This window comes from Dryas octopetala, chromosome 3 (genome assembly GCF_963921425.1).
Source record: "Dryas octopetala chromosome 3, drDryOcto1.1, whole genome shotgun sequence".
NCBI lineage: Eukaryota > Viridiplantae > Streptophyta > Magnoliopsida > Rosales > Rosaceae > Dryas > Dryas octopetala.
Window position 1 is genome coordinate 12,090,401 of NC_141368.1, and position 27,149 is coordinate 12,117,549.

At 36.2% G+C, this 27,149-nt stretch overlaps 5 protein-coding genes across 6 annotated transcripts; 2 read left to right on the plus strand and 3 right to left on the minus strand.

Moving 5' to 3' along the window:
- The first annotated feature begins 5,541 nt into the window (after window positions 1–5,541).
- Window positions 5,542–9,146, plus strand: CAT9 (cationic amino acid transporter 9). The gene is made up of 8 exons (XM_086236484.1): window positions 5,542–5,853; window positions 6,363–6,775; window positions 6,863–7,039; window positions 7,187–7,411; window positions 7,501–7,677; window positions 8,045–8,272; window positions 8,514–8,603; window positions 8,704–9,146. Exons 1-8 carry the CDS (start codon window positions 5,586–5,588, stop codon window positions 8,842–8,844), a joined length of 1,719 nt encoding a protein of 572 aa, XP_086092610.1. The 5' UTR covers window positions 5,542–5,585; the 3' UTR covers window positions 8,845–9,146.
- Window positions 9,147–10,712: 1,566 nt separating this feature from the next.
- LOC147290948 (FKBP-like peptidyl-prolyl cis-trans isomerase family protein) lies at window positions 10,713–14,556 on the minus strand. 2 transcript variants are annotated; one of them, XM_086236494.1, is made up of 7 exons: window positions 14,386–14,556; window positions 13,214–13,295; window positions 12,881–13,098; window positions 12,671–12,780; window positions 12,276–12,384; window positions 12,017–12,093; window positions 10,713–11,037 (listed from the first exon to the last, which is right to left on the minus strand). In XM_086236494.1, exons 1-7 carry the CDS (start codon window positions 14,411–14,413, stop codon window positions 10,915–10,917), a joined length of 747 nt encoding a protein of 248 aa, XP_086092620.1. In that variant the 5' UTR covers window positions 14,414–14,556; the 3' UTR covers window positions 10,713–10,914. The 2 variants fall into 2 exon arrangements, with proteins under 2 accessions (XP_086092620.1, XP_086092619.1); XM_086236493.1 differs by having other exon boundaries at window positions 14,377–14,551.
- A 2,347-nt stretch (window positions 14,557–16,903) lies between these two features.
- Window positions 16,904–19,044, minus strand: LOC147290949 (cotton fiber protein). Its single transcript, XM_086236482.1, has one exon. The coding sequence runs from the start codon at window positions 19,042–19,044 to the stop codon at window positions 17,176–17,178; it is 1,869 nt and encodes a 622-aa protein (XP_086092608.1). The 3' UTR covers window positions 16,904–17,175.
- A 1,725-nt stretch (window positions 19,045–20,769) lies between these two features.
- LOC147290950 (actin-related protein 2/3 complex subunit 5A) lies at window positions 20,770–22,975 on the plus strand. Its single transcript, XM_086236496.1, has 4 exons — window positions 20,770–20,950; window positions 21,053–21,125; window positions 21,327–21,427; window positions 22,648–22,975. The coding sequence occupies exons 1-4, from the start codon at window positions 20,853–20,855 to the stop codon at window positions 22,781–22,783; spliced, it is 408 nt and encodes a 135-aa protein (XP_086092622.1). The 5' UTR covers window positions 20,770–20,852; the 3' UTR covers window positions 22,784–22,975.
- Window positions 22,976–24,169: 1,194 nt separating this feature from the next.
- HAT3 (homeobox-leucine zipper protein 3) lies at window positions 24,170–26,568 on the minus strand. Its single transcript, XM_086236491.1, has 4 exons — window positions 26,206–26,568; window positions 25,600–25,904; window positions 25,368–25,447; window positions 24,170–24,793 (listed from the first exon to the last, which is right to left on the minus strand). Exons 1-4 carry the CDS (start codon window positions 26,357–26,359, stop codon window positions 24,433–24,435), a joined length of 900 nt encoding a protein of 299 aa, XP_086092617.1. The 5' UTR covers window positions 26,360–26,568; the 3' UTR covers window positions 24,170–24,432.
- Between the last annotated feature and the right edge of the window lie 581 nt (window positions 26,569–27,149).

Consider the following 27,149-nt stretch of genomic DNA (forward strand, 5'->3'; position numbering starts at 1 on the left):
CCTACTAATAATTTTTTTTTTTTTTTTGCCACTACTAATAATCTTTCACTTTAACGGTTTTAGACTTTTTTTTATCCGAAAGAAAAATGGGGAATTTAATCCCTTTTTATTTTCATTAAAGACTTTTAACATTCTTCTTAGAATTTTGATATTTAACCCTCAACATGCTCGAATTCCGACCAAGAAGTGCTCGAACCACCACAAGCATTACTTAATAGGGTTCGAGCACTACTTGAGAGGAGTTCAAGCACTTGTCGATAGAAACTCGAGTACTACTCGAGTATTAAATTTCTAAATTCTACAAAAAAAAAAAGTTAAAAGTCTTTGAATCAAAAAATTGTGACTAATTTTTAAAATTTCTTAAAAATAATTATATTTTGTGATATTTCGGCAGAAAATGAGAAAAGATAACTTCTTTTATTTCATAAAATATTTTTCTTTAATGAGTATATTTATATGTATTAACTTTTGATCAATTGGATATGAGTTTTTATAGCTTTAGCGCCTTAGCGGTAGAGTTCAATTAATTGATTTAACTCTACACTCCGATTAGAGTCTCGTCTTTCTTTTCCAATCACTTCCTTTTATTTATCAGCCTATTTACTAAAACTTCATTAATTGATTTATTCCTAATGTATTTGTAGTAGTTCAATTCTGTTTTATTAATCTAAACTAGTTGAGGGAGAAAAAAAAAAAACGAAAAAACTCAAACTAGCTTTTTCTTCCCGTGTTACTCGGATGGTCAAGTTGTTTTCCATATAAAGATTTTCACCTTTGTTTCCTATTAATACATGGTTGTAAACTTGTAACTATTTTCCTTGTAATTGATATAGTTCACATAACTTTGAAACATTTTTTATTTCTAGTTGTATGCACTTTCGATATTGTACACAGTACACCTACTTAAAGGGATGTAGCCCTTTGAAATCATAAATGACCCACAAAAGGCCCAAAGGCCGTTCATAATTCCTAGCACAAATTATATGTGAATTAGGTTGTGAAACATGATGAAAAAAGGAAGCTCATAAGTCCTATAATAAATAATATTGAAGAACATAATTTTTTAAGCAATGAACTCGGGAGTTGCATACAGGGACGGATCCAGGATCCCAAACTTGGGGGGTCATCATCAGATCAAGTTTAGCGCCGCGAAGCGGCGGCAAAATTTTTTAGGGACCAAACATGTGGCCGGCTCTGGTGGTGAGGGCTGGATTAGTGGGTTGGGTTTGTGTGGTGTGGGTTTTGGGAAGTTTAATTCAATCAAATATTTAAATTTAAAATTTTTAAATATATTAATTAAATATAACAATCATTAGTTATATTTTTGAATCTTAAATCTAAAAAAAAAAGGATTTTAGTCTATACCCACAACCCCACAACCGTACGAGTAATAGGCCACAACACATATATGGTTTTAGTTAAAATGGGCTGCTGTATTAGCCCATCCCAATTCCCATTTGTTTTCCTTTTCAACTAGGCCTACCCACGTAGCCTTAAGTCAGCAAGATTCAGGCAATCATCACCATCACTAGCCTCTCACTTTTGTTTTATGTTCTCTCGCTCTGTCTCAACTCTCAGCTCTCACTCTCTCTCACTACTCATCAAGCATCCAAATCATCGCCACTCACCAGCTCTCACTCTAAGAAGGAAGAAGGCTAGCTATTGAAACTATTTTGAACCAGTTCGATTGGGGCGGCTTCTCTTAGCTTGAGAAAAGTGAGGCCGTGAGGGTCGCCGTCCAAACACTCGGGGGGTCGCCGTCCAAAGAGATGGCATGTTATGGGCTTCTCAGCTGGTTACTGGGGGGTCAGACGACCCCCCACCTTTGTATGTGGATCCGTCCCTGGTTGCATAGGTAAATGTTGATGGATTGGTATCATACTACACAAGTGCTTAGAAAATATAATAGAAGAATTCTTACATATTAATTGATTGCTGAATTGACAAATATACGTTGAACTTAGGTCAATGATGAATAGCTTTTTAAGGAACATACAAGGTTTGTACTTTTAGACTTTTAGTACGTTCAAAGTGTGAAACCATTTACCTCTATACAGGAGAATTTTTTAGAATAAAGATCTCATATTAAACTGTGAGGCCTTACATAATGGTTTATATAAATATTAGAATATTCATTTCATTGCCAATTAATATTTAGAATAGATGCTTAGATTTCTTTATAATATCATAATAGACTATCCACGTATTGAGCCCAATAGCCATACATACTCTCACATCAATATAAATTCGGCTACGTGGGCATGTTAAGAGAAATACCTCACATTGAAAGTGTGAGATCTCTTTTAGTGGTTTATAAGAATCTTGAACTACTCCTCTCATTATAAATTAGTTTTATGATGAATATTTAGATTTTTTCATAATTTTGAATTTGAATCTCCTTTTGTCAAATTAATTTCATTTCCTAAAAAAGTAATAACAATGAAAACTTAAACTTAGAATATTCACTCCTTCACATTTCACACTTATGTGAATGTCACTTGAGTTAAGGTTAATAATTAGGCAACTATTCAGTTATCCAAAATTGTAGTGTAGATAGTTTAAAAGGAACGGTATATGCAATGTGGATTTAGAGGCCAAAATTATTGCATCTACGTAAACAACTATGGTGCAAAAGAGTCGTAGCAAGCACATGAAAGATGTCCATTAATTTTGAGTAGATCTTAATTGTCATGCTAAATTTAGGAAGTCACTGTTTTGGCAAGATGAGATATATATATTCACATTATATACCATTTTTAAACTGATAGTAAGACATTATATTAATTTTTTGGATTCTTTTTTTCCTTAATTCATTGGGCTTAGGATCGAATCTTATAACATGCATCTTCGGGTTTGCTCACTATGGTCACTCTCTTTATTTGGGCATTCATAGGCTGCATAATAATGCATATCATGGCTAAACTTAATGATTTCTTGGTTGGCCTTCTTAGGCCTTGTCAGCTAGTGTTGGTTTTTTGTGCTTAGACCCCGTTGAAAAAAAAAAAAAAAAAACCTTAAGATTAAATAATTGTGAATTAAATTAATTAATTTAAGAGCTCAATAGTCAAATAAACACACCATGGTCGGCTACTTATGGAGAGTAGGGATATTTGACTCCTACTTTTATATATTCTCACTACGTAGACCGTTTTGGGATTTTTTGTGTTAGCACACTGATTATTTTGTCTATCTACGTAAATACTTTTTAGAGGTCTCAAATATTGAGGGGTTATTGTGATCTTCGACTTAGAGACCTGTTCATAGTGTTGATCAAGGAGGAGATGTGAATAACTTGTAGAAAGGAGGAGACCCGCATATATTAGGTTAAACCACAGGCATATTTAGTTTTTTTGAATAAAACTTTGACTACTCTTGTGCTTTTGAGAAAAAAAAAAAAAAAAAAAAAAGTAGGAAGATGATGATGATTGATGAGTGTAAAACTTGGCCGTACACCCAATCTAGCCCAATAAAGTTTTTTATATTTTTTTGGACTGATATATAGATAGCCCAATAAAGTTGAAATTCACAAAAGTCAAAAGTCAAAAAAGAAACGTACTTCCCAGCTAGTTGGAGCTCAAGCGGTCAAGCCAAAGCATTGGATTTTGGGCCGGACCTGGGCTGAAAAATTAGATACGACAAGCTTGAGATAACATGTTCGGTGTAATTTGTTGAACTTGTAAGAAGCTTGGTTAAAACCCAACCCAGTTTGGCCTATTATGAGATGAGATCCAAGGGACCAAGCTCAGAACATCATGAATATTCCCAAAGACAAGAGAATGTGTCATAGCACCCATGTAAGTGTTTTTTATTTTAGTTTTTTTTCTGTTACACCCATGTAGTCTTTTTTGTTTAACTGAGAGGGTCTAAATTTTCGCTTATCTTATTTCTAATTCATTTCGTAATATCTTTTTCCCGCCAACATATATGCCGTTGAAGCCTAAATTTTTTTTTTCTTCTTCCCCTAATATATAAGAAAATTGTCTCTTCCTCTTATAGATCCCATCATTTGTTGGGCCATTATCTAATTTTTTTAAATTAGTTAAACAACAAATAATGGACATATATATCACATGTGCGTAGTCACTAACTGACAATTGATTAATGTAAATCTTACAATGATTTTAATACTCATCATTGATGTTGGCAAAGTCCCCAAACACACATGCATCAAAATTCAAATGTCGAGAAATAGTTGTACGACAAGATTAATTCTAAAGTAAAAATATATAATTATATGTCATACAAATATACAATGACATAATTTTCGAGGTGATAAATCCCAAAGGGCTGTATAATTTTTTCTTATGGTAAGTCTGTGATATGTGGTACAAATACAATTAATCCAATACCTGCACCAAAACAGCTGAACGATGTCCGCTTTCTTCCTAATCATGATATATATGAATATGATCTTATCTTCTTGTTAAATATCCCATGTAGCCTCTTCTTCCTTATTTATATTAAACATTAACCAATCAGTAAGGTTGGTTGGTTTGAGGTTGAAATTATGTTAGGTTTAAGAAAAAATTTACTTATTCCCATATTGTAGTGATGTGACATCTCTTGAAGAGAGAGATAGATACAAAAGATGAGAGAAAGAAAGTGAGAGAATAAAGAGAGCCAATGAGAGAGGAGTGATGCCATGTGATATCACATGGGGGCCGGAGATAGGTAAGTTATTCTCTAGGTTTAAAGTTTGATTTACTCCAATTTAAGCTAAAAAAAAAAAGACACATATTGTTCTTACTTCTTAGCACTCTATACTTCTTTTTAATTAATATATTTATTTATTTAACAAAAAAATAGATAGATTCTACCAATATCATCACAACACCCATGAATACACCTTAGTAATTGAAAATCGTTAATTAATGTAAATTATGTTGTAAGTTTCATATGCACAATACGCTAAAGCGGTTGAAACTAATAATTAAATGCCTTATATATGCAATTAAGAGAAAAATTTTCATGGAATTTACGTACGCTTTGTATATTTAATTTTTTCCATATCACATAACGAGAAAGATAAACACATAATATATTATAGGGTATGGAATAGTAGATCCTTGGAAAGGGTTATGTTTGTTTTATGATTAGTCTTTGTAATCTATTTGCTAATAATTTCTATAAAATCCTAAGTAATCAATATGCTTACATATCTAGGTAGATATCACGATAAGTAGAAAATTTTTTTTTATTATAAGTATATACATTTTATAAGTCTACCTCTTTTATTAATGAATATCTACATCCCTTATATGAAAATTTGACTCAAATGTATGGATAAGATACCATTTAATACCATGCAAATATCATGTGCCTAATTACCCTAACAAAACTCAACAGTAAAAACAAAACAAAAAAAACGTGCATGTGCGAATAATGCGAATCTGAATTGGTACGAGTAACAGTCCACGTTCAAAATCTCTCCTATCCAAAAATATCCGTCCGTAACATAATTATTACTCAATTACATTTCACATGTGGGTCCCACACTCCCACCATATAAATACCAGAGACGCAGAGACGCTTTCCCTCCGACGCTCCTCGAAAAACGAGAAACCCAGAAACGACGAACAAAAACTATGGGAGGAGGTCAGAGGCGGACTACGCACAACCAAACGACGTCGTCTCAATCGTCGTTGTCGTCCAATTCATGGTGGTCGCACTTCTGGTCGTCAGCTCTCAGAGCCAAACCCTTGACCTCTCCGTCGGACGCCGTCCGTACCAACTCCGGCGATGGCCTCGTTCGTCGCCTCGGCATGTTTGACCTCATACTCCTCGGCGTCGGCGCCTCCATCGGCGCCGGCATCTTCGTCGTCACCGGCACCGTCGCCCGCGACGCCGGTCCCGGTACTCTTCTCTCTGGACTTTTCATTTTTCGTTTTTTTGGTATAGTTAATATTTTTTTACTAAATACTCTGCTTGTATACATGGGCTTATAGTTCAGCTAAAGCAAAAGGAGCGAATACTTGCTTGTTGCATAATCACATGGGCTAATGGGCTCTGAATGTTTTAAAATGAGTAATTAGTCAAATCCCAATTTATCTAAGTATTAGAGAAACCATAATCTATGATAAGCTAATGAATTGTATTTTCTTCAAGCATATCTAAGTATACATATTTACATATTCATAACTTTTTGGGACCCATGTGAGAGAGAGTGTTGGAAAGTATAAATTTGACAAATTTTTGCTGTCTCCTACTATAAAGCTTAAGCCTTTTGGGGAATTGGTCATTTGATTTCATATGTAATGTGGGCTATCTATCCTTGAATTCTTTTTAATTATACACAATGGTTTTGGCTGTGCCAATTTTTTGTTATGATGGGTTGATGGAGCATACTGTATATAATGATGCAGGAGTTACTATTAGTTTCATTCTTGCCGGAGCGTCTTGTGTGTTAAATGCACTCTGTTACGCTGAGCTAGCTTCTCGTTTTCCTGCCGTTGTTGGTGGAGCATACCTTTACACATACACAGCATTCAATGAGCTCACTGCTTTTCTTGTTTTTGCACAACTTATGCTTGACTATCATATTGGAGCCGCAAGCATAGCCCGGAGCTTAGCAAGCTATGTAGTTACAATTCTGGAACTTTTCCCAGTTTTTAAGGAAAACATTCCAGACTGGATTGGACATGGTGGCAAACAGTTCCTTGGAGGAGTTATATCAATCAATTTATTAGCTCCAGTTCTCCTTGCGCTTCTGACTATAATTCTTTGTCGGGGTGTAGGAGAATCCTCTGCTGTAAACTCCTTCATGACTGGAACAAAGGTGCTCTTTTCATGATATTTTTATCTTAAAGTTAAGCATTGCACTACTTAAAATGTTAGAGATTGAAGCAGGTATATTTTCCTGTAGGTTGTCATCGTTCTTATTGTCATCTTTGCTGGTGCTTTTGAGGTTGATGTCTCAAATTGGACTCCTTTTGCTCCACATGGTTTTAAAACGATACTGACTGGAGCAACAGTTGTATTCTTTGCATATGTTGGATTTGATGCAGTTGCTAATTCAGCTGAAGAATCAAAGAGACCACAGGTATGCCACATTGGGGGTGATTAATTTATTTGGAACTAGCTACTTTAGTTAATCTGACGACTATTCTGTTCATATGTATAGAAAAAATCATCCACACCATCTTATTTTCTACAATTCACTCATATTTTTCTTTCCAACTTATTTCAGCGAGACTTGCCAATAGGCATCATGGGCAGCCTTCTAGTATGCGTTGCATTGTATATTGGTGTCTGTTTGGTGATCACTGGAATGGTACCCTACAATTTACTTGGGGAAGATGCTCCATTGGCTGATGCTTTTACATCCAAGGGGTTGAAATTTGTTGCTATCTTAATTAGTATAGGTGCTGTAGCTGGACTTACGACTACCCTTCTAGTTGGTCTATATGTTCAGGTAAACCATTTCATCCCTATGACTTAGTTGAAGTGCCCTCGTCATGTAGTATATGCCAATTTAAATGATGGGATGTTTCTCATGACCAGTCTCGATTATATCTTGGGCTTGGAAGAGATGGTTTACTACCTTCAGTGTTTGCTAGGGTGCACGCAAGACGCCACACTCCCATTCATTCTCAGGTCTGGGTTGGTATTGTTGCTGGCATTTTGGCAGGATTGTTTAATGTGCATATTCTCTCGCACATTCTTTCAGTTGGGTCATTGGTAAGTCACTGTGCAAGTTTGGTTTGTATTATAGAGAGGTTGTTAAAATTAATCTGCTTTATGATATTGCTTGAAGCTGGTTCATATATTATCAGACCAAAAAAAAAAAAATGTTGGTTCATCACTTCATCTATTCAGACGCTACTATGGAATATGTGCACATCTCAGTGACATCACTGTGTAACTTCAGTTCCATCAAATATGGGACTGTCAGTGGCACTGTGCATTGCTTGATGTGATGGATAATTGTAAAATTGTAGGAAACAGTTGCATGGCTTTTGAGCCTTCTAAGATTAGTATTATTGGGCATTTACTAGTTTGTCATAATTTTGGGTGTCTGCACCTCACATTGTACTCCTTGTTTCAGACAGGCTACTCTGTTGTTGCTGCAAGTGTTGTTGCTCTTCGTTTGAAAGATAAGGCATCAAGTCAAGTGTCTTCTTCAACCTGGCGGGAAGGTGTCATCTGCCTCTTCATAGTTGCATGCGGTGGTTTTGGTGCTGGACTCTCCTACAGATTCAATGCTTCACTTATTTTTCTGGTCCTAGCTGTAATTGTGGCAATACTTGCTTCGGGTGCTCTTTGTTTCCGCCAAGTGAGTAATCAATATGTACTGTGGCTATTCTATCTTTTTGTTTCAGGATGCATAGTACTTATTTGTAAAATAATGGAGGGGAAAATCTGAATCTGTTACAGTATACTCGTGTTGTCTTAGAGAGACAAAATATATACGTTCAACCATCTGCCATATGATTTTGACAATGATCATGCATGGGCTGCATACACACCTTTTTGCATCCCTTTAGCCCCCTTAATTATCTTTATTTTTTTCTCAGGTTTATGCGGATATGCCAGGGTTTTCTTGTCCTGGGGTTCCAATGGTGCCAGCTGTGTGCATTTTCTTCAATATGTTTCTATTTGCCCAGGTACTCATAATTCTATTTAAAGAAACTGCTAATGAAAGGAATGAAATCAAAGAATTTAAATAAAAAAGCAGATGAGTGATAGTAATTTATTATTTTGCAGTTACACCATGAAGCATGGGTGAGATTTGTCATCCTCAGCATAATTACAGTTGGTATTTATGCATTTTATGGGCAATATCATGCTGATCCAAGTTCAGAGGAGACTATTATTTATCATAGAGCTCCAGGAGAAGCTTGGTAAATTAATTTCTTAGCAATGGCCCGTGCATTTTGGTGGACTTGTTACCTGTTGCATTGTTTGTTGTATGTACCTGTTCCACGTAGGTTGTAGTAAGATGTATCATAAATTCATAACCCATTAACTTTTCCAAATATCTTTGTTGGAAAAGCAAAATTTATTATATTCATTGAGAGATCTAGGGAAGTGGATACATGTTATTGATTGTTATCTTGAATACTCATGATAATTTATCTCTCGACTTTCGAGGCTGTAATACATGTTTGTAATCATAGATTCATAATTATTCAAATGTATTTACTTCATTGATCATTTGCCCAACTTTATTTTTATGATGTGCATGTGGCTGACTTTGTTTGTGTGTGTGTGTGTGTGTGTGTGTGTATTATTTTTATTTCTAGTGGTGCTGTAAATTCTAGTGGCTGACTTTTGTTTTGCATTGATTCTTTTGGTCAACAATTTTGATTTCTGTGGCTTGGTTATATCTGGATTTAGTGATATAAGCGATAGCATCCAACATGCATTGCTGGTGTTTCTCCCCAAAATTATCTGTAAATGAAATTTTATGATTCTCATCCCTGTCGCGGTTGAAGGTACTTCTGTATTCATTTGTTACGAAGCGAATATTTGGTTTATGAACCAGTAATCTGGGTAGGTTTGAGCCTAAGATTTTGATAGACTAATCGTGAAGTTTCACCCCCAATGCTGCATGGTAGCCGGTATGCAAATTCTGCTTTCAATAGCGGTTGGAAGTCCTTCTGAAATGCTATACAAATAACCTGAGTTCTAACCATTGTTTTTGCATGGTCTATATAGGAAGAGAATGCTAGATCTCGACCTTCTCTTGTTGACCCAACGCTCATTCCTCTTTTCCATGTAAACATTGGTTTGCTTGTGATAACCATACTTTCTCTTCCAGTTCCAGGTCCAAGTCTGCTGCAGCAACAACGGAAGGGCCCTCGACTGAAAGTCCGAAGCCGGAAGGGCCCTCAACTGAAAGTCCAAAGCCTACCTGAGCCATATTGCGCCTTTGAATGGTTAAAAGTTGGGTCTTTCTATGGATTCTTTGTAGCAACTTGGGTTTCTTTAGCCTCTTGCTCAAGCCTAGTATGATCCGCACCTAGAAATTTCAGATATCACAGTTAGAAGTCTTTTGCTTCAGTATAGTCCAATCTTATGGAAATTTTTTAGGATACCAGATTCCACCATGTACTTACGCAAGACCAAAAGGAAATTATCAGTTTCTACGATAAGTTTCATTCTGAAGGTTTTTGCTTTGTTGACGTGCACTGACAAGTCTGGCATAGCTTGTATTCTTTAACAGCATTGCGGCATTCATTGTGTCTCTCTTGCAATTAAAATCCCTATTGCCACCCCTATTTTTCTTTTTTCATCCCCACCTTTTCACTTTCCCCTTCCTCTACCCCCAACCATAACCTAATCCTAAAAGAACAAAAAACAAAAAACAAAAACTACCATGGCAACACCTGGAGCCGCTCCCATATCGGGGTGGCATCACTGGTGCTTCCTGTTGGGTGTGTTGCGATTTGGCAATGTCCCCATTGTTAAGTTTCCATGGAAGATGGGCTTCCACAGCAAACCGAGGTTTCTTAGTATCGTTTCAAGTGATTCCTCTGTGATTTTTTAAAAGAAACAAAATTGCAGCTAAAATATTTCTAGAGAGATGAGAAAATGGGATTAGTGTAAAAAACAATGTATATAAATGGTTATTGTAACTATACTCCAAATAATAATTTTTGATAGGTAAATTGTCTGGCTGGGGGAGAGGGAGAGAGTCTAAACAAGTGGAAGTAATAATACTAATATTCAAAAACTTTACATGTATGATAAATCAAATTGTGAACACAATCTTCACCAGAGAATTGGTAATACCAGAACTATTATTAATCAATTTTAGTTACATAGTATTATTTTTTTCAATTACAGTAGCAGTCACTGATTCTGTGGCCAAAATCGAAATTCATTCTACATAAGAACTCTTCTGTCTCCATTCCATTTCAAAGAGTGGAGATGTGTCCAGATACCCAAATGAGCAAAATGTTGCCTCATCATTTATTCGCATACAAAATCAGAGTAAAAAGCTAGGACAGTCCTCCTTTGACAGTCTTGAATGCTCAGCAGTTCCACATCAAAAACTTCAAACTGTTTTGAGCTGAAAAAGGTGGAAGGTCCAACCTGTATTTTATCAATCAAGTTAAATTAATACCTAATATAGATGTACGACCAGTACAAATGCACATGATTCACATCCATAAATCATGTATAGTAGTACTAGTTCCTGCAACAAAAACATCAGTACTACTCTGCATCTCACTCCAACAGACATAGTAAGATTAACTAATTCTAATATGCTCATGTTAGTTCGGGATGACAAGAATTTTAGGGCCTGTTGATTAGCCTATCCAGTCTTATTCTAATCTAAGTAATAATCCAATCCAATCCTGCATGTCGTATGCGGCCTTAGTGGAACATTTTATCAGGATCCAGAGAAGAGGCTGGGGAAGAAGAAAGCATAAAAAATGCAATTTCTTCATCAAAGAATAAACTTATTTCATCATAGTTTTACATCTCAGGACCCTAGCTGCCTGCAATACAAACAATGAAATTTTGTTGAAAACTGTATCTTCCCATTCTCAAGTCTTGAGATGCCATCAATACCCATAGGGTTGAATGACCATAGCAAGAAAGTTAGCTTTAGGGATTCCACATTTTGCAACATATCAAATCAAAATTAAATAGAAATAAGATAATTAAGAATTCAATGAATTGGTTACAACCTTAATAACTAAATTATCACCGTACAGAAGAATGCCTCCAAATTGAAGGAAACGGAAACAATCACAATCAAAATCACAACTCTTGATCATACTTATACTAAATTTTTCCTCCTAAGACATGTCAAATTCATCTCAGGTGAGGTAAATTACCTCGGAAGAAAAGTGACAGAAGTACACAAAGTACTAGTAGAAGGCTACTTATTGCAACATTTTATATAGTATATTAGAATGCCCTAACATGCTTAGTATTTCTCTTATTTGTAATTGAGACCAATGAACCATAACATCGAAACAGGAACAAAAAGATATGCATATGCATATGGAATTCTGGCAGCTTACAGTAACTTGTAAGGAAATTAGAGATTTGAGTAACTGACCGGTGGTCCAAGTTCTGGTGGAATGATTATTCTTCTTTTCCCCCCAGGTTTCATGTCACGAATTCCTTCTTCAAATCCTGTAGTACTTCTTATTTTAGAAACTTCAACTACTATTTATGTTTCCTCCTCTCCCCCCTTCCCCCTTTTGTTTTTGGGGGTGGGGAAGAGGGGCCAGGGCTAAGCAGATGTATGCTATCATATAATTTACATAGAAAGCACACAAGACTAAATGAACTCTAGAATTGATTTCACTTCGAACCTGGGACCAATGCATTAGTGCCCATGCGGATTCTGGCAGGAGAACCCTGCATGTAGCTGCTGTCAATACGACGGCCTGACTCGTTGTAGCCAACATAGTGGAACATCACCTACAAAGTATCTTGAATCAGAGTAGGCCATGGTAAGAAGAATTTAGTACAACTATTTTGTCATTACGACTGTTCACTTAATTCGACATTATGCTTTTAAATCTAAGGTAATTTGCATGTTTTAATGGCATTTTTTATTTAAAAACCCAAAGTTAACATCTGAGGAACTATCTTTTTCTTTTTCTAGGTAAATTTTCTGGATAACATCCCAAAATCTTGGATGTTACTTCAACTGATATAGGTCAGAAAAGAAAACCATATATTTTAATGAAAATGAATGAAAAACCTGCTGACCAGCCTTTGGGCATTCACCTTCACCAACTGCAAAATCCCGATATATAAGTCCCGAGTCACATTTTGTGTAGTTCTCTGGTGTTACTACCTGAACCTGAAAACCTGATTTCTCATGTTTATAATGAATATTGATCCCACAGACATCTGCAGAAGAGAAACAACAAAGAATTTGACATAGCTGGTGGGCAATAGTGATACAAACCTTCTCTAATGAAAGTTGGAAAGTCTTCAGGTGCATTATTTTCTTTCTGTATCCGCTTGTTTTGTTCCAACAAGCGTCTTTCATCAAATGGACTTTTAATCTTTGTCTTTCCAGAAGAAGATAAAGTTGGAAACAAGCTAGTTGTTGTGACTGAAAGGAATAGGATAAGCCTCCGGTTCAAATTCTCTCTATCGTGTGATGTACCACCACTCTCTGCCCTGGACATGCAAATAAAAAAATTAGCATAAGTTACAGAATTTATTTTTTCAACAAAACCAGGCGAGGTAGGTAAAAACTAATTAAAATTTGTTAACCAAATAATCATACTCTAACCTGTGATGTCTCAAGTTGTGACTTGAGCAGCATTGCAGTATTTGTTTATTCTGATTAAAATAAATCCTTAGAGTGGAAGATGCTGGAAGAATTCTGTTTGTCAGTGAGTGTAGAAAAAATATATTGACAAGAAAGGTCGGTAAAATATAATTATGCTTATTGGTTTGGCTGCTGATAAGAAAAACAAAATTTTATAATCTCAAAGCATTATGTCAAACCCAAATGTTGTAAAAATCCAGTAAGTTTCCTATTATCGTTCATTTTGTCTTGCGAGCAAATGGAACAACAGCAGGTATTTCTGCAATCGCTTGAGAACAGCAGAGGAAGTAATGGCATGCTAAGATGAAAGATATTTACTTAAAAAAATGTAGATGATATATAATTCTAAAAGAAACAAGAACCAAGCTTCATAGGTAAGAAATTCAAAGGTAAATATTTCTTCGTTAACCATTCAACTTGCAGAATGAAGATGCACGTGAGGAATGTGTTAGCTTGATATACATTGTTGACTCATTTCCTGAAAGGTAAAACTTCGGGGGCCACAATGGTAGTATAGCATGGTATCAAAACTTTGGTTTCTACAAGTCCTAAGTTTAAACTTCTCATCTCCATTTCCCATTTCCTAGTTACCTATTAACTCTATGTAGGATGAGGTTGGACGTGAGTGTGTTAGCTTTATATACATTGTTGACTTACTCCCTAATAAAGGATTGAATGACCATGAGACTAGTCAAAGATTAAAAAAATTTCCATGATATAGAACCCACTTTGATGCAAAATATCTTCTTAGATGTCAAGAATGACTGTGAATGTGAAAAACAGGAGGGTGAGAAAGTCAATTGCAGCTCAGCTCCGCACGTTATCCTGGAAAGTGAAACCTCAGAAAATGTTGCTATATAGTATGGATGGTATACACTTGAAGTATTTTCCGATATAACCAATTTTCATAACAAATTTCTGGGTCTTATGTTCTCATAAGCTAAAAAGCTGGAATACCAAAAAAAAAATTGCCAAGAAACATAAAAAAGCCACTGTTTTGAGAATTTTACACTTCTGGGTTATACTCAAAATCAAATTTCAAGCCACTAACAGTATCCTACTCGAAATACATCCATACATGCATAAATACATATATACTAGAGAGAGAGAGAGAGAGAGATTACAGGGTTTACAAGAGAGTGATGAGGAAATCATCAGCATGGCGTCTCTGGGGTTTTAAGCTTCCGGCATATGTGAAGTTAGCCAAAGAGAGAGACCCAACACACAAAGAGAAAGAAACCGTTTGCAGTTATAGGCTGATGTTATCTTTTCAGTTTGCTGGCAAGAGCCAAATATCTTCTAAGTCCTTTTTGCTTCTTGTAATATCATGAACTGCCTTGAAGGCTGGCTGTGAAATTGGGCCAAGCTGACCCAGACCGATCTTACTTTTGTTGAGCTCAGCTCAGCTTAGGCCCAATTCGATCGAAAGGTGTAATATCCAGATTGAGCGGATCTAAGGCGAACAGAAAAACTCTAATTTATTTAATTAAAAATTTCTAGTTTAAACTGTTTAATTAAACAAAAGTTTAAAGTAGCCGTAAGGCCCGTAACCGGCCCGTAATTAAACAAAGACATAAATTCAATTTAAACACATAACTATATATGCTATTTCAACAGGATCCATGAATTTTCAAATATTTCAAATATACACCTGATTTATTATGTAAATTGAAAAATGAAATTTCGTCCATCAATTTATTGAGAGATCAGTTAAATGTTAGCTTGGCTTTTGCTAACAGGGATTAATTGGCGACGTGACACCAACTCAGCATACATTTCCCGCCAAATGAGCAACACATGTCCACTTGACACGAGCCCACACACCCATCACCTCTTTCTCACTCGTCGAACGCTTTCCTGACCATTTAGTCTCCTAAAAACATCACGTTTTCCCCCAAATTCGAATATAAATCCCTCACTTGTGTTCAACGAGCGAGAAAAAGATGATGAGTTTGTAGACCCGTGTCAGGGGTAAGGTGGACCGGTGTCGTTCATTTATACTGGTCCACCTAACCCCTAACACGGGCTCACAAACTCTCTCTCTGTCTCTCTCTATTATTATTAAATTGTGAGTCTGTGTCGCTCATTTGGCGAGAAATGTTTGCTGAGGTAGCGCCACATTGCCAACTAATCCTGGTCAGCAAAAGCTAAGTTATCATTTAACTGATCTCTCAACGAATCAATGAACATAAATTCATTTTTCAATTTGAATAATAGATCGAGTGCATATTTGAAATATTTAAAAGTTTATGGACCTCGTTGAAATAGCTTATATTGTTATGTGTCTCAATTGAATTTATGCTTTAAACAAAAATCCATAGTTTGATTCCTTCCGCGTAACCAAAAAAACTAACTGTAATTTGCTGGATAAAAAAGGCTACAATGTCGATTGATTTGACTTTGGCCAATTGATTGGCCACATTTTTTTTTTTTTTTTAAGATTTATCAGGTTAGAAACTTAGAGCAGAGAGGAATAATGTTAAGATTTAGCCATTTAGGATTTAGAGCTTCTCGGACTATAGTGGTGTAATTATCATTGAGCTCATTACAGGGACACTTTACATTGGTTGACTGCCACTGGGTTTCTATTTATTGTTACAAAAAATATGACTGAAGGTTTTAGGTAAAATAAATGTATGCGAAAGGAACTATTATTATTTGTTTTTGGGGAGTGTTATCTATCTTTTTAATTTAGCTTCTTCACCCATCTTTTTATTTATTATTTTTATTTTGCAGTGTAAATTTATGATCGGAATCGTTTATTATTTAGAACTAATTATGAAAATCATCTTTGTTAAAAATCAATTAAATCGAGAATCGTTTGGTTATGTAATTGTGATCAAATAAACATACGATTTTGATAACAATTTGATTCACCATTTGTTTATTTAATAACGATTACATGACCAAATGATTTTTGATTTAGTTAATTTTTTATAGAATTAATTTTCAAATAATTATCTAAAAAATGAACAGTTCCGATTATAAAAATACACTGTGAAATAAGAATAATAAATAGTACCTCAACATGTAAAATATAGATAGAGAATGTGGATAGCATTCCTCTTTTTCTTTTTTGAGAAAGAGAAATCAATTCATAGATTAAGCATCTGCTACATCATTTGCAACTATATGGACCAACCAAGTGGGATACTTGTCCCACGAATTTGGATCCGAACATGAGAGTGCAAACCAAGCAAGCTCGTGCGCCGCACGATTACAGACACGAGAGTTATTACAGAGAACGAAAACTACTATAAAGAAATTTAATCTCATCTAATAACAACCCTTCCGAAGATAAGGACTGAAACTCACTTGACACAGCCTTGATTGCTATTTGCTAACTGGGCATCCGAATACAACATCACCTGTTGAAAGCCACAGTCCCTGGCCACAAGCAGCCCAAACCGAATTGCGGAAGGACCTATTATTAAATGTCTAAAAAACATTCATTCTTCTTGTTTTGGTCAAATAAAAAAAAAAAAAACCATTCCTCAAAGGAAAAAAAAATTACAACAGTGGACTTGAATACATAGATTGGTATAAAATGTTTAAAAAAAGCTTAAAAATGGACTATATTGTAAGCGGGGCATGGTCAGTCAATAGCCGCACTTTTGCTCCAAGGAAAATTTCTCCTCTCCAAATGTCAAGACAAATTAAAGAAAAATGGATGCTAGTGCAGAGCCACTGAATGCATCATTTGGAAGAATGTGTTTCCAAAATGCAACAGAATCCATAGAAAAATAGTTTGATTGACAATGCTTCCCAAAGGCCAAAGATCTGCCTGGTATAATATAGAGACAATGAATGCTCATCCAATGTATAAAGTGTAAATAGCTAGATAATTTGAGAGAGAGAACAAGATGAAAGAAAGGGTAATGTGACAATGTCAAGCATCATAGGTATATGATGATATGATATGATCACCTAAAGCAATTACTGCTGATGCTTAGCCCTCTTGATCTGTTAATTGATGCCACTTTTTGAAGCCTAATCTGCTCTCTAAATTTGGCTATAAACTCACCAGCCTTCTTATCAACTTCACAGTCTGGCCCTGCAACATTGGCAGAGTTACATGCAGCAGCAGCAGCATCTTCATGATCTTCATCTTCTGAGCTTACTTGAAAGTTTTCGGCTTCACTTTCCGAGTCTTCTTCAGACTCAACACCAACATTGCCAGAGAACCCTTGCTTCTGCTCCTTCTGATATTTGGAAAATGCTGGCTTTGGCATATCAAAGAGATTATCAAGACCTTGCTTATTGGTTTCATTTGCCTGAACACCAAGTCCTCCATTTTGCATTCTATCTTTTCTCATAGATAAAGCTTCACCATTACCACACATCTTTTCAACCTTGTCATGGGTGGTCAGTCCACTAGCTCTGATTGTTCTAACTGATCTTCCCCTTGATGAAGATTTAGTGAGGCTTGCAGGTTTCATATCAGATGATCTCAAAGAACTGGACTTCAAGCCCAACTCTTTGTTACCCAATGTATTGTCCTCACTTCCACTCCCACTCAATTCCTTCAAGCAATTCTCTGAGCTTGTCCTCAAATCCTCCTCATGGAAAGAACCAAAACTATAGCCCCGCGAATGCAATGCATTCACTGAAACTTTCTCATTCATTGGTTTTGGTGGTGATGATAAGCCTGAAGGAGAAGACCCTTGGCAACTCTTCTTTCTTTTCCCCAAATTAAATGCATTTGCGTTCAGTGCCTCCGAAGACATAGAGCGTGAGCAAGAGTCCTTTTCGGGTGAAGAAGACATGGAACTAGTTTGAGAAGAGAAAGACAATGTGGATCGGAAAGACCGAGCTTTCAGTGATTCAAATTGAGTTTCATCAACCGAGAGTGGCCTGAAATGTGAAGGACGAGTAGCACCATTCAATATTTTTCCCATTTCCTTCCTTCCAGAAATCGAACGCCGATGAATTGGGGAAGGTGATGGAGTAGCTTCATTGAATTTCTCTTCCAAATTTACAGGACCCAAATCACCGAATTTCCCATTTCTACTCTTATCAACACCATTAGTCGAAGCCTTGGAACCTGAACCAGACTCACTCCTATTAACAAATTCAGAACTGTCCTGGTTTCGTACTCTGGATTTCAAACTCCTAATGGGCAATCCTAATGGCTCATGATCAACTATTGACCTGGTTCTACCCCATTCATCAAGAGCATTGTTTGGTTGAGCTATGAAAACCATTGATTCACCCTGAAAGTACTGAGAATTCCAAGCTTGAGTAACATTTGTCTCTTTATACCCACATGAATTTTCAAGACCATCTTCATAAATTGACAAACTGGGTTTGCATTGGGCATCAACAGCAGTGCTTTCATGAGAAGGCACAGTCACAGGGTTACCTACAAAGTACTGAGAATTCCAACTCTCAACCACTTTTTTCTCATCAGACTCACATGGATTTTCATACCTATCTTCAAAAATTGATGAACCATGAAACATTCTAGGCATATAAGACTCTGAATTATCAATATTGGTGTGATTTTCAATTTCCATTTCAACATTTCTTCTGCTAAACAAGCCATAGGACACAGCAATGCCAATGAAAAGAAGGTGAATAAGCTCCCAGAACTTGGTGAGCATGGTGTGGTTGATAAAGTCAGGAGCTTGTGAAGGGAACAGTGGAAGAACAATAATAAAGAGGACAAGGAAGAGAGCTTTAAAGAGGAAGTGCATATAGGACTTACCTTGTCTAATGGGGTTTCGTTGAATTGCTGAGTTCAGCTCTGAATATGGGAAATGGGGTTTTCTGTAAGGGCTTGAGTCCTCCATTGATGAACAGGTGAGCTTCTGAGGAGCTTTGGATTATGTGTGAAATGGGGAAGGTGAAGAAAGGAAGACTTTGAAGCCAAGGAAGAGAGGCAGAGAGAGAGTGGAAAAAGTGTGAGGAGGGGACAAGAATTCAAAAAGTGTCAATCATTATGACCGTTTGGTCCAAGTGACGAAAATACCCCTGTATTTTGTTTGATTTTACAACATTCTATAGAACTTGGTCATCTTATCTCCTTGGTCTTGGAGGTCATTTGCCTGATGACAAAAGCAATTTACCAAAGGACGCAAAACGACAGCGTCTCAATGAAAGCACCCCCGTTAATTATGGATCATAAATTTTTTTTTTTTTTTTTCTAATCATAGTGGAACATAAAGCTCATTGCCACGGTGCCACCTAAGGGAAATTTATAGAACTTAAGCAATGCAATATTTTCATTAGAAAAATAACAACGTAACATCAATAATACTAAAAGTACTAATTGTTTTTCAATTTTATGACAATTATGCAGAATAAACAAGGTATATAATGACTCAGATATAAACAAATAAAATATTATGATATGAGTTAGAATTTAAAATGTTAAGTTGATAGTTGGTAGCTCTAATATTACTCAAACAAATTTGCCATTTGAAAAAATAAAATTTTTTTTTGGTACATGAAAAAATAAAAACATATTACTCATACAAGATACATGAACATGCACATATATGGTATATCACATTCATTTTGTTGTGTGTTAACATGATTTAATTTAATAAAAATCTCAAATTCTAAAAAGAAAAATCAAAAGAGAAATGCACATGGGTCACGAACCAACCCGTTTAAGATACAACATAAGCACAAATGGGATAGTAGGCTGCTAGTCGTGTCAAACTTTGGTCTCAATTATGGGAACAGGCACAAGCACGAATGCACGATATAATTATTAAAAGAAAAAATTTACAAATATGACACAAACTTTGATGATTATTTTATTTCAGGACATTAATTTTGATTCGTGTTAATGAATGACATATACTTTTATTTTGTGTCAATTAAGGACTCTGTTTTATCTCAACTTTGGCCCGATATTAGACCTATTAAAACTCCACTAAATTTAGCAAACTTATATTTGGTTTAAAGTTATGTATCTGCTCTTTACAACCATATATAGATCACTCAAATCGGACATCTATAACTCCAGATAATTGGCTCAAAAGTAGGGTACCCGAAACTGTCTAATCGGACCTCTGGAAAAAAATTTGGAAAATCGGACAGTTTCGGGTACCCTACTTTGGGGCCGATTATCTAGAGTTGTAGAGATCTGATTTGAGTGATCTCTATATGATTGTAAAAATGAGATGCATATCTTTAAACTCAGTATAATTTTTCTGAATTTGGTGGAGTTTTGATGGGTCCAACGTTGGGCCAAAGTTGAGATAAAAACTGAAAAAAAAAATATATGATCCTTAATTGACACAAAATGAAAGTATGTGTCCTTAATTAACACAAAGGAAAATAAATGTCCTGAAATGAAACAACCATTAAAGTATGTGTCATGTTTGTAAATTTTTTCCATTATTAAACGGGCTAATATGAATCCGGTAAAAAACAACAAATAGGCCCATTAAAATCTCTACTACTGAATACCAACGTACACCATTGGGCCGGCCCAAGCACTAGCCCAAATATATGCGGAATGCTTCGCCATCACTTTAAACGACACCGTTCGGTCACCAGGCGCATCACTTTCTCGGGAAAATGTTTCCCCAATTCCCTCTCATTTCCAGGTGAGAAAATCCCAGTGAAAAGAAACAAGGGAGAGAAAATGGCAGGAACAGAGGAATTTGTAGAAGCAGATAATGCAGAGGCCATAATCACCAGAATCGAACACAAATCTCGAAAGATCGAAAGCTTACTCAAACAGTTAGACTCAAAATCTGTTTTCTTTTGTTAAATTTTCACTAAAGCCCCTCATTTCCTTGATATTAGCCCAAAACTGAACTGTTTTAATTCGTCTCCATCTAGGTACAAACCAGTCGAAGCTCTAAAAACTGCTCTTGAAGGCTCTCCTCCAAACACCCGAGACGAACGCTGCAAGGTTTGTCTTTCTATTTTTCTTATCCACTGCTTGGTCGCCGAGAAAACTTAACGAAGGAAAAGAAAATTTGAATTGCACTTTTAGAATTTTTATTCTTTAATTGTTTTTCATATTGTTTCCCCTTGTTTAAATTATTACTGCTGTTAGTCTGTTTGGTGTGAAAATGAAGAGGAACTGATGAGAATTTTTGGCGTTTTGCAGTCTGCAAATTGGATAATGGTGCATAGAGCTATTATGGCTATAAAAGATGTTGATGGAATGTTTTCTTCTTTGGATCCTGAGTATTATGATATTCTCATGAAGTGAGTAGTTCCCAATTTCTTTTTTAATTTGTTTTTCAATTTTCATTTTATAATATTGTATACCCTGTGAATGCTATCTGATATTGCTTCCTTTTCTTTTTTTTTTTGCTATAATTTGTTGAATTGAAATTTTTGTTGAAAATGCTGAATTGTGTTTTGTTAAAAGTTGGTGATTCATTGTTTTCTGTGTATATTTAGTACAGGACAATGTTGTTAGTAGTTGGTATTAGTTTTATACAATGACTACCTCATGTTAATGCATGCAATTCAATTCAATTCAATTCTTTACGGAGTACTCATAATGAGTATGCTACAGTAGTTTCAGCTAGACTGGTTAAGAATTTTCCCACAGGGAGAAACAAAGCATCTTGAGCTATAGAAATGAACTTGATTTGATTGGGTAGGGTGGCATGAAATTGGGGATCATGGCATTGGCTCTTCTTGTGTGTGTTCTACATCGACATATTTTTAGATGGTGTTGGTTATAAGCAAGTTTTATCTTGATGGTAGCTGTTCAGTTTCCTTATAGGTATTCCTATGACGTAGACTCGTGCTTGTTCTTATGGCTCTTAGAGGGATTGATTTGAATCAAACATGGCATCCAAGTATTTCATATCTCTAAGGAATCTAACTTGTGTAATTAGCGAATGAGATTTGTGGGAAATAAAGGCCAGGGTTCCCTTGTAAGTCTGTAACAGCATTGCACCCTTGCAAGGCCTGATCCTTATGCTCTTTCCTGGCACTTAACATGCATATTTCTGTCTGCATTTGACACCATCTTAATGTCGAGAGTCTGAGACTGACATTTATCATGAAACAAATGGTCACGTTCTTGGGTGATCATAGTATTGGCTCCAGAATGTCTATTAGAAAGTAAAAGATCTAAAGGCACTGCAAAATGTAGTTTATGTGTTAGTATAGTTCATATATATATGAAACCTTTTTAGGTTTGTCCTATTTCTTATTCATTAGACCGTTTCTTATATGTATGGTTTTGGGTCATGTAAGCAAGGGTTCTTTCCCAAAGTTTTAGAAGATTGTAGGTGTATCAATTGTTTTGTAGACATGTTTCCAATTTCTTGCTGTTATTCTCTGTTTTTTTTTTCTTTATTACTCTTCCTTTTTCCAAGAATAAATGGTCTCCTACTTTTCTTTTCCCCCTCTTCAGTATATAATGATGTTTGGGACATTTTACAATTTGGGGATTTCCATCATTGAAGGTACTTGTATAGAGGCCTGTCTACCGGAGATCGCCCCACTTGCGACCAGTGCCTTCGGATTCATGAAAAATTGACCGAGAGAGCTGGTTTGGGATGCATACTTCGTTCTCTTGCAGACACTGTGAATACAGTTTGATTTGTCACTCCTTGTGATAAAAAAAGATTCTATTTCAAGAATTGATACATGTACTGAAAGCTACAGCAAGCAGTGTCCTCTAATTATTGAAACTTTACAAAAATTATTGTCTAGAATCTTTTGTACCTTGCTGATTTCTCTGCTTTAGAAGCTTTTGTGATGCAATATCAAATCCCTTGTTTCTTGTTTGTATGAGTTTCGGACAAATCCCTTGTTTCACTTGTCCTTGCAGGCGTGCTTGATTCTGTTAGGACCTCAGGTCTTTCTGCCGTCTCCCCTTTCTTTCCTTTAACCTTATTTTTTTGCCCCAATTGTATTGGCTTCCAATAAAATCATAACCACTAATATGAGAAATCTCTACAACCTTCATTAAACTTCTTTCTATTTTTAATTAGAGAAACTGGAGTAAAATCAAAATTTGATAAACTAGTCTTCCTTAAATGCTATATAATGGTTGTTGGAGACTAATTTCGAAATTAACAAATGTCTTTTAAGTTGATCTCAACGTTTTACTCACAATAGACTAATGGAGAAAGTGTTCAGCGAAAACTAAACCTCAGGTAAATTTATGCATTCAACTCCTTTTCTGCAAAATGTACTCCACTTCTCATCTGTAAAATGGACTGAACTTTTATTTTTCTTTTAATTGCATTTTGGTTTTCTTTTAATTGTATTTTGGTCAGTTCAGCCAAAATGTTGGTTACATTTATAAATTTTTAAAAAATGGCTGCTATATGCACACATTCTTTTCATTCTCACCTCATATCCCTTACTACACACTATTTTCACTTTAATTTTTTCACAATTTCTCACTACACACCCCCTACATTTTAAAGATATCCTCACTAAAAAAAAACCTGAAAAGAAAAAATCAGAACAGCAACCACCCGATCCCAACCCCCACGGCCCCACCCCTACCTCCCACCATCCTGCAGTCACCTCCTTTGCCGCCGATTGTTGGACCCACACCACCAACGTGGAAGGAGGGAAGAGAAAGAGAGGGGAGAAGAGCCGCCACCAGTGTGGGTCCGAATGCCTGCAACAACAAGATGGCAAGAGGCAAGGGTGCTCTGAGATCGAGTCTTGGGTGGTTATTTTTTCTATGGTATTTTAGTATTAGGATAAACTTGTAATTTCACAAATTGATAGCGAGAGATGTGTAGCAAGAGAAAAGAGGGTGTTCATATAACAACCCTCTTAAAATATGGTCATTTCTCTTGATGGGGTTTGTATCATTTTTCAAAAAAAAAAAAAAGTTATAAATCTTCCACCTTATATGTAATGTAATTATGTAACAAACTAAAAATGCTGATGAGGTGAAGAAATAAGTAACAGTTGACTAAGTGTCATACTGTGAATAACCACTATTCAGATTCTCCAGTTACCATTGAAAATATCCTACTACTACTTCCCATTTATTATAAATAACTTCTTTTTCGCTTGGCCACCAACTTCACTTTCATAACTTTTGCTATAACAATTAGTAGAAGCCCAAAATTTGAAAGAGATGGGGGCTTCATCTAACAAAATCACATCCTAACAACTACCGGGTCCACCACCATATCATGTACCAATTCCCTTCCATTTCCTCCAAATGCCTTTGTCTAAATCATCAGCTTTCCCATAATGCCCCTACTTCCAACTAGAAATCACAATCCAGATGCAGGGGCATCAACTGGTCGATGTTGTTGGACCGGCAATGTGGCCCACGGGCTAAAGGGAATGGGCCGTTGGATATTGGGCGGGCCTGGCTGGCGAGTTGGGCCAGTTGGAGGAACCGTGGTGGAAGCAGCAGCAGAAGAGGATGATGAGGATGAGACAGCCACACGCTCACATGAAGGGCACATGGTGAGGGTTGTGGGAGGGCTCATGTGCATGTAGAGCTGTGGTGAAAGCTTGAGTGCTCTAAGCTCTTGCACTTCCTTCTGCAACCTCCTGTTCTCTTCTGTTAGGTTCTCACAGCACCTCTTTAGGTACTCACAATCCACCTCTGTTTGCTTTAACTTAGTCCTGCATTTAATTATTCACTTAACCATTGAGTCTTTGCACACCTTCAAGGCACATATGCATATAAAGAAATAAATTATGCATGTAAATGAATGCATGAATAATCATATGCACACAAACAAATATAGGAGCTCAGCTCTGTTTGTCAATTAGAAAAGGACTTCAAAAAATAGCATAGAGCATTATAAACCAATTACATAATCTTCCTATTCTAAAACAATCACATTCTTTGAACCTCCCTACCTTCAATTTAAATCAAGGGTATATCTTTATCATTTTTTATATTCATAAAATGGCAGAGGCACACCTTGAAAGGCCCAAAAGAACAATAAAGTTGGTGGACAGTTATTATGAAAGAAACATTTATTACATGGAACAAGAAGTTTAAAGAATATTATTTATGGGAAACACCAGATTTGGACTCATCTCATTGAATGCCAACACATGAGAATTGTGAAAGCAATTGGTATTCTACAAAAGCAACAAGAAAAATAACAGTTCAAAAGACAGTTCCATCCATATAAAAAAAACCTCTAAATTCCCAATAATACCCTTTTCAATGAAGAAAACTTCTCACCTTGCCCTCCTGTTCTGAAACCACACCTCCACTTGTCTTGGTCTCAGGTTCAATTGCTTTGCCAATTCCAGCTTTTGCTTCTGAACCCAAAAAAATAAATAAATACCCAAGGTAACCAAACCACCCTTGTCCCACCAGCAAAATAACAGAAATGCCACTAAAGAGTGAAAAACAGAGCAACCAAGTTGAAAAGACCAAAATGCCCTTATCAAATCAACCAAATAGGACTAACCGGATTCAGAGTGTTGTGCTCCTTGAACGTCTCCTCCAGCAGCATAGACTGCTCCCTTGAGAGCCTGAGCTTCTTCCTGGACATGTCGCCGCCGCCATTGCCATCTTCATCATCGCTTCCGCGGGAGCACGATGTCCTCTCAGCCTCATTCTCATCGCCAATTGGCTCCCTCTCGCTCCGCTTCCCACTTATGCTCGACACCGTGCTGTTCGGCGACGAAACCCCATTTTCGTCTTCGAAATCCGCCGCTAACGCCTGGTTCACGTCAATTCCTCGCAGAAACGACCTCGTATCGGGGTTCCTATCTGTTAAGCATTTGAAAACAGAAATGGCAACTTTGTAAATAAGGATATCATTGTGGTCATTTTCAGAAGTTAAAATTTTTGGGTTGTGAGCTTCTATGAAATTGGCAATCAGTTCACCAATTCGAAGTGTCAGATAGAATGCGTTAAAGATGATAGATCTGATGGAGATAAATTTCCCCTTTAGATTTCAGATTTTGAAAAAACAAACCCAAAAAGATTCAAGGAAAATGTGAATGGTAAGGTTTTGATAGCCTAGAAATCTGACAGAAAAATCAAAAAAGGGGAAGAGAAAAACAATTACCAGAGGATTGAAAGATTTCATTCCAAGAAGTCTTGAGGTGGTGATTGTGCATAGTGGTTGAAGGCTTCTGCTGGGGATTCAAGTGCAAAGGAGACTCATTGGCTCCACATCCCAAGCTCAAACTCAAGCCCAACCCATCATTTTTCTCACCCATTTTCTCTTTCCCTCCTACCAAACACCCAAAGAGGACAAAGACCCAGCTCCCAGAAAATAGAAAAGTTAAGCAGTCAAGACTCTCTGTCTCTCCCTTCCCTTGTTCTCGTATCTGGGTATTGTTCTGATTTTTCTACTGTTTGGATTCTAGGAAAGCAAAATGGAAAGAAGGGTAGAAAATGGCTGGGCTTTGCAGCAGGAGGTTATGTCTCAGCCTTTTCTTTTGCTTTTTGCAGTACAGTAAAAGGATGATGGGACTATATGTAGATACAGAGAGAGAAAATATAGAGAGAGAGAGACACAGGGAGGATATAGAGTTAATTATGACTTGTATCAGAGCAGACAGAGAGAGAGCTATTGCCCATTGGGCTAATGGGCTGTACAGTGATAGTGATATGATGGCTCTATAGGCTTAGCTTTTCTGCTAGGCTTACTTACCCTGATTTAGGGTTAAGTTTAACTGTAGTTAAAAGGAAAGCTTTTTTTTTTTTTTCTTTTATCAGCAGTTAAAAAAGAGGGTTTTTTTTTGGGTCTGAAAAATGAGAGTTTTGTAAGTTAAAGACTTAAAAGTCTTAAAGTTAAGGAAATAAAAAACGTTATTTTTCGATTTAAAAAAAAAAGATAATTATGATTACACTGTACACGATAATAATTTTTCAGTAAAATAGTAAGTGACTAATTATTTGTGCTTGAGAGATAGAGCAAAATCTTTTAGATAAGGCTACGAATCTAGTACGATATGTGATTTTGTTTATTATCAATTGATTGACGGTTTACCAATTTTTCTATTA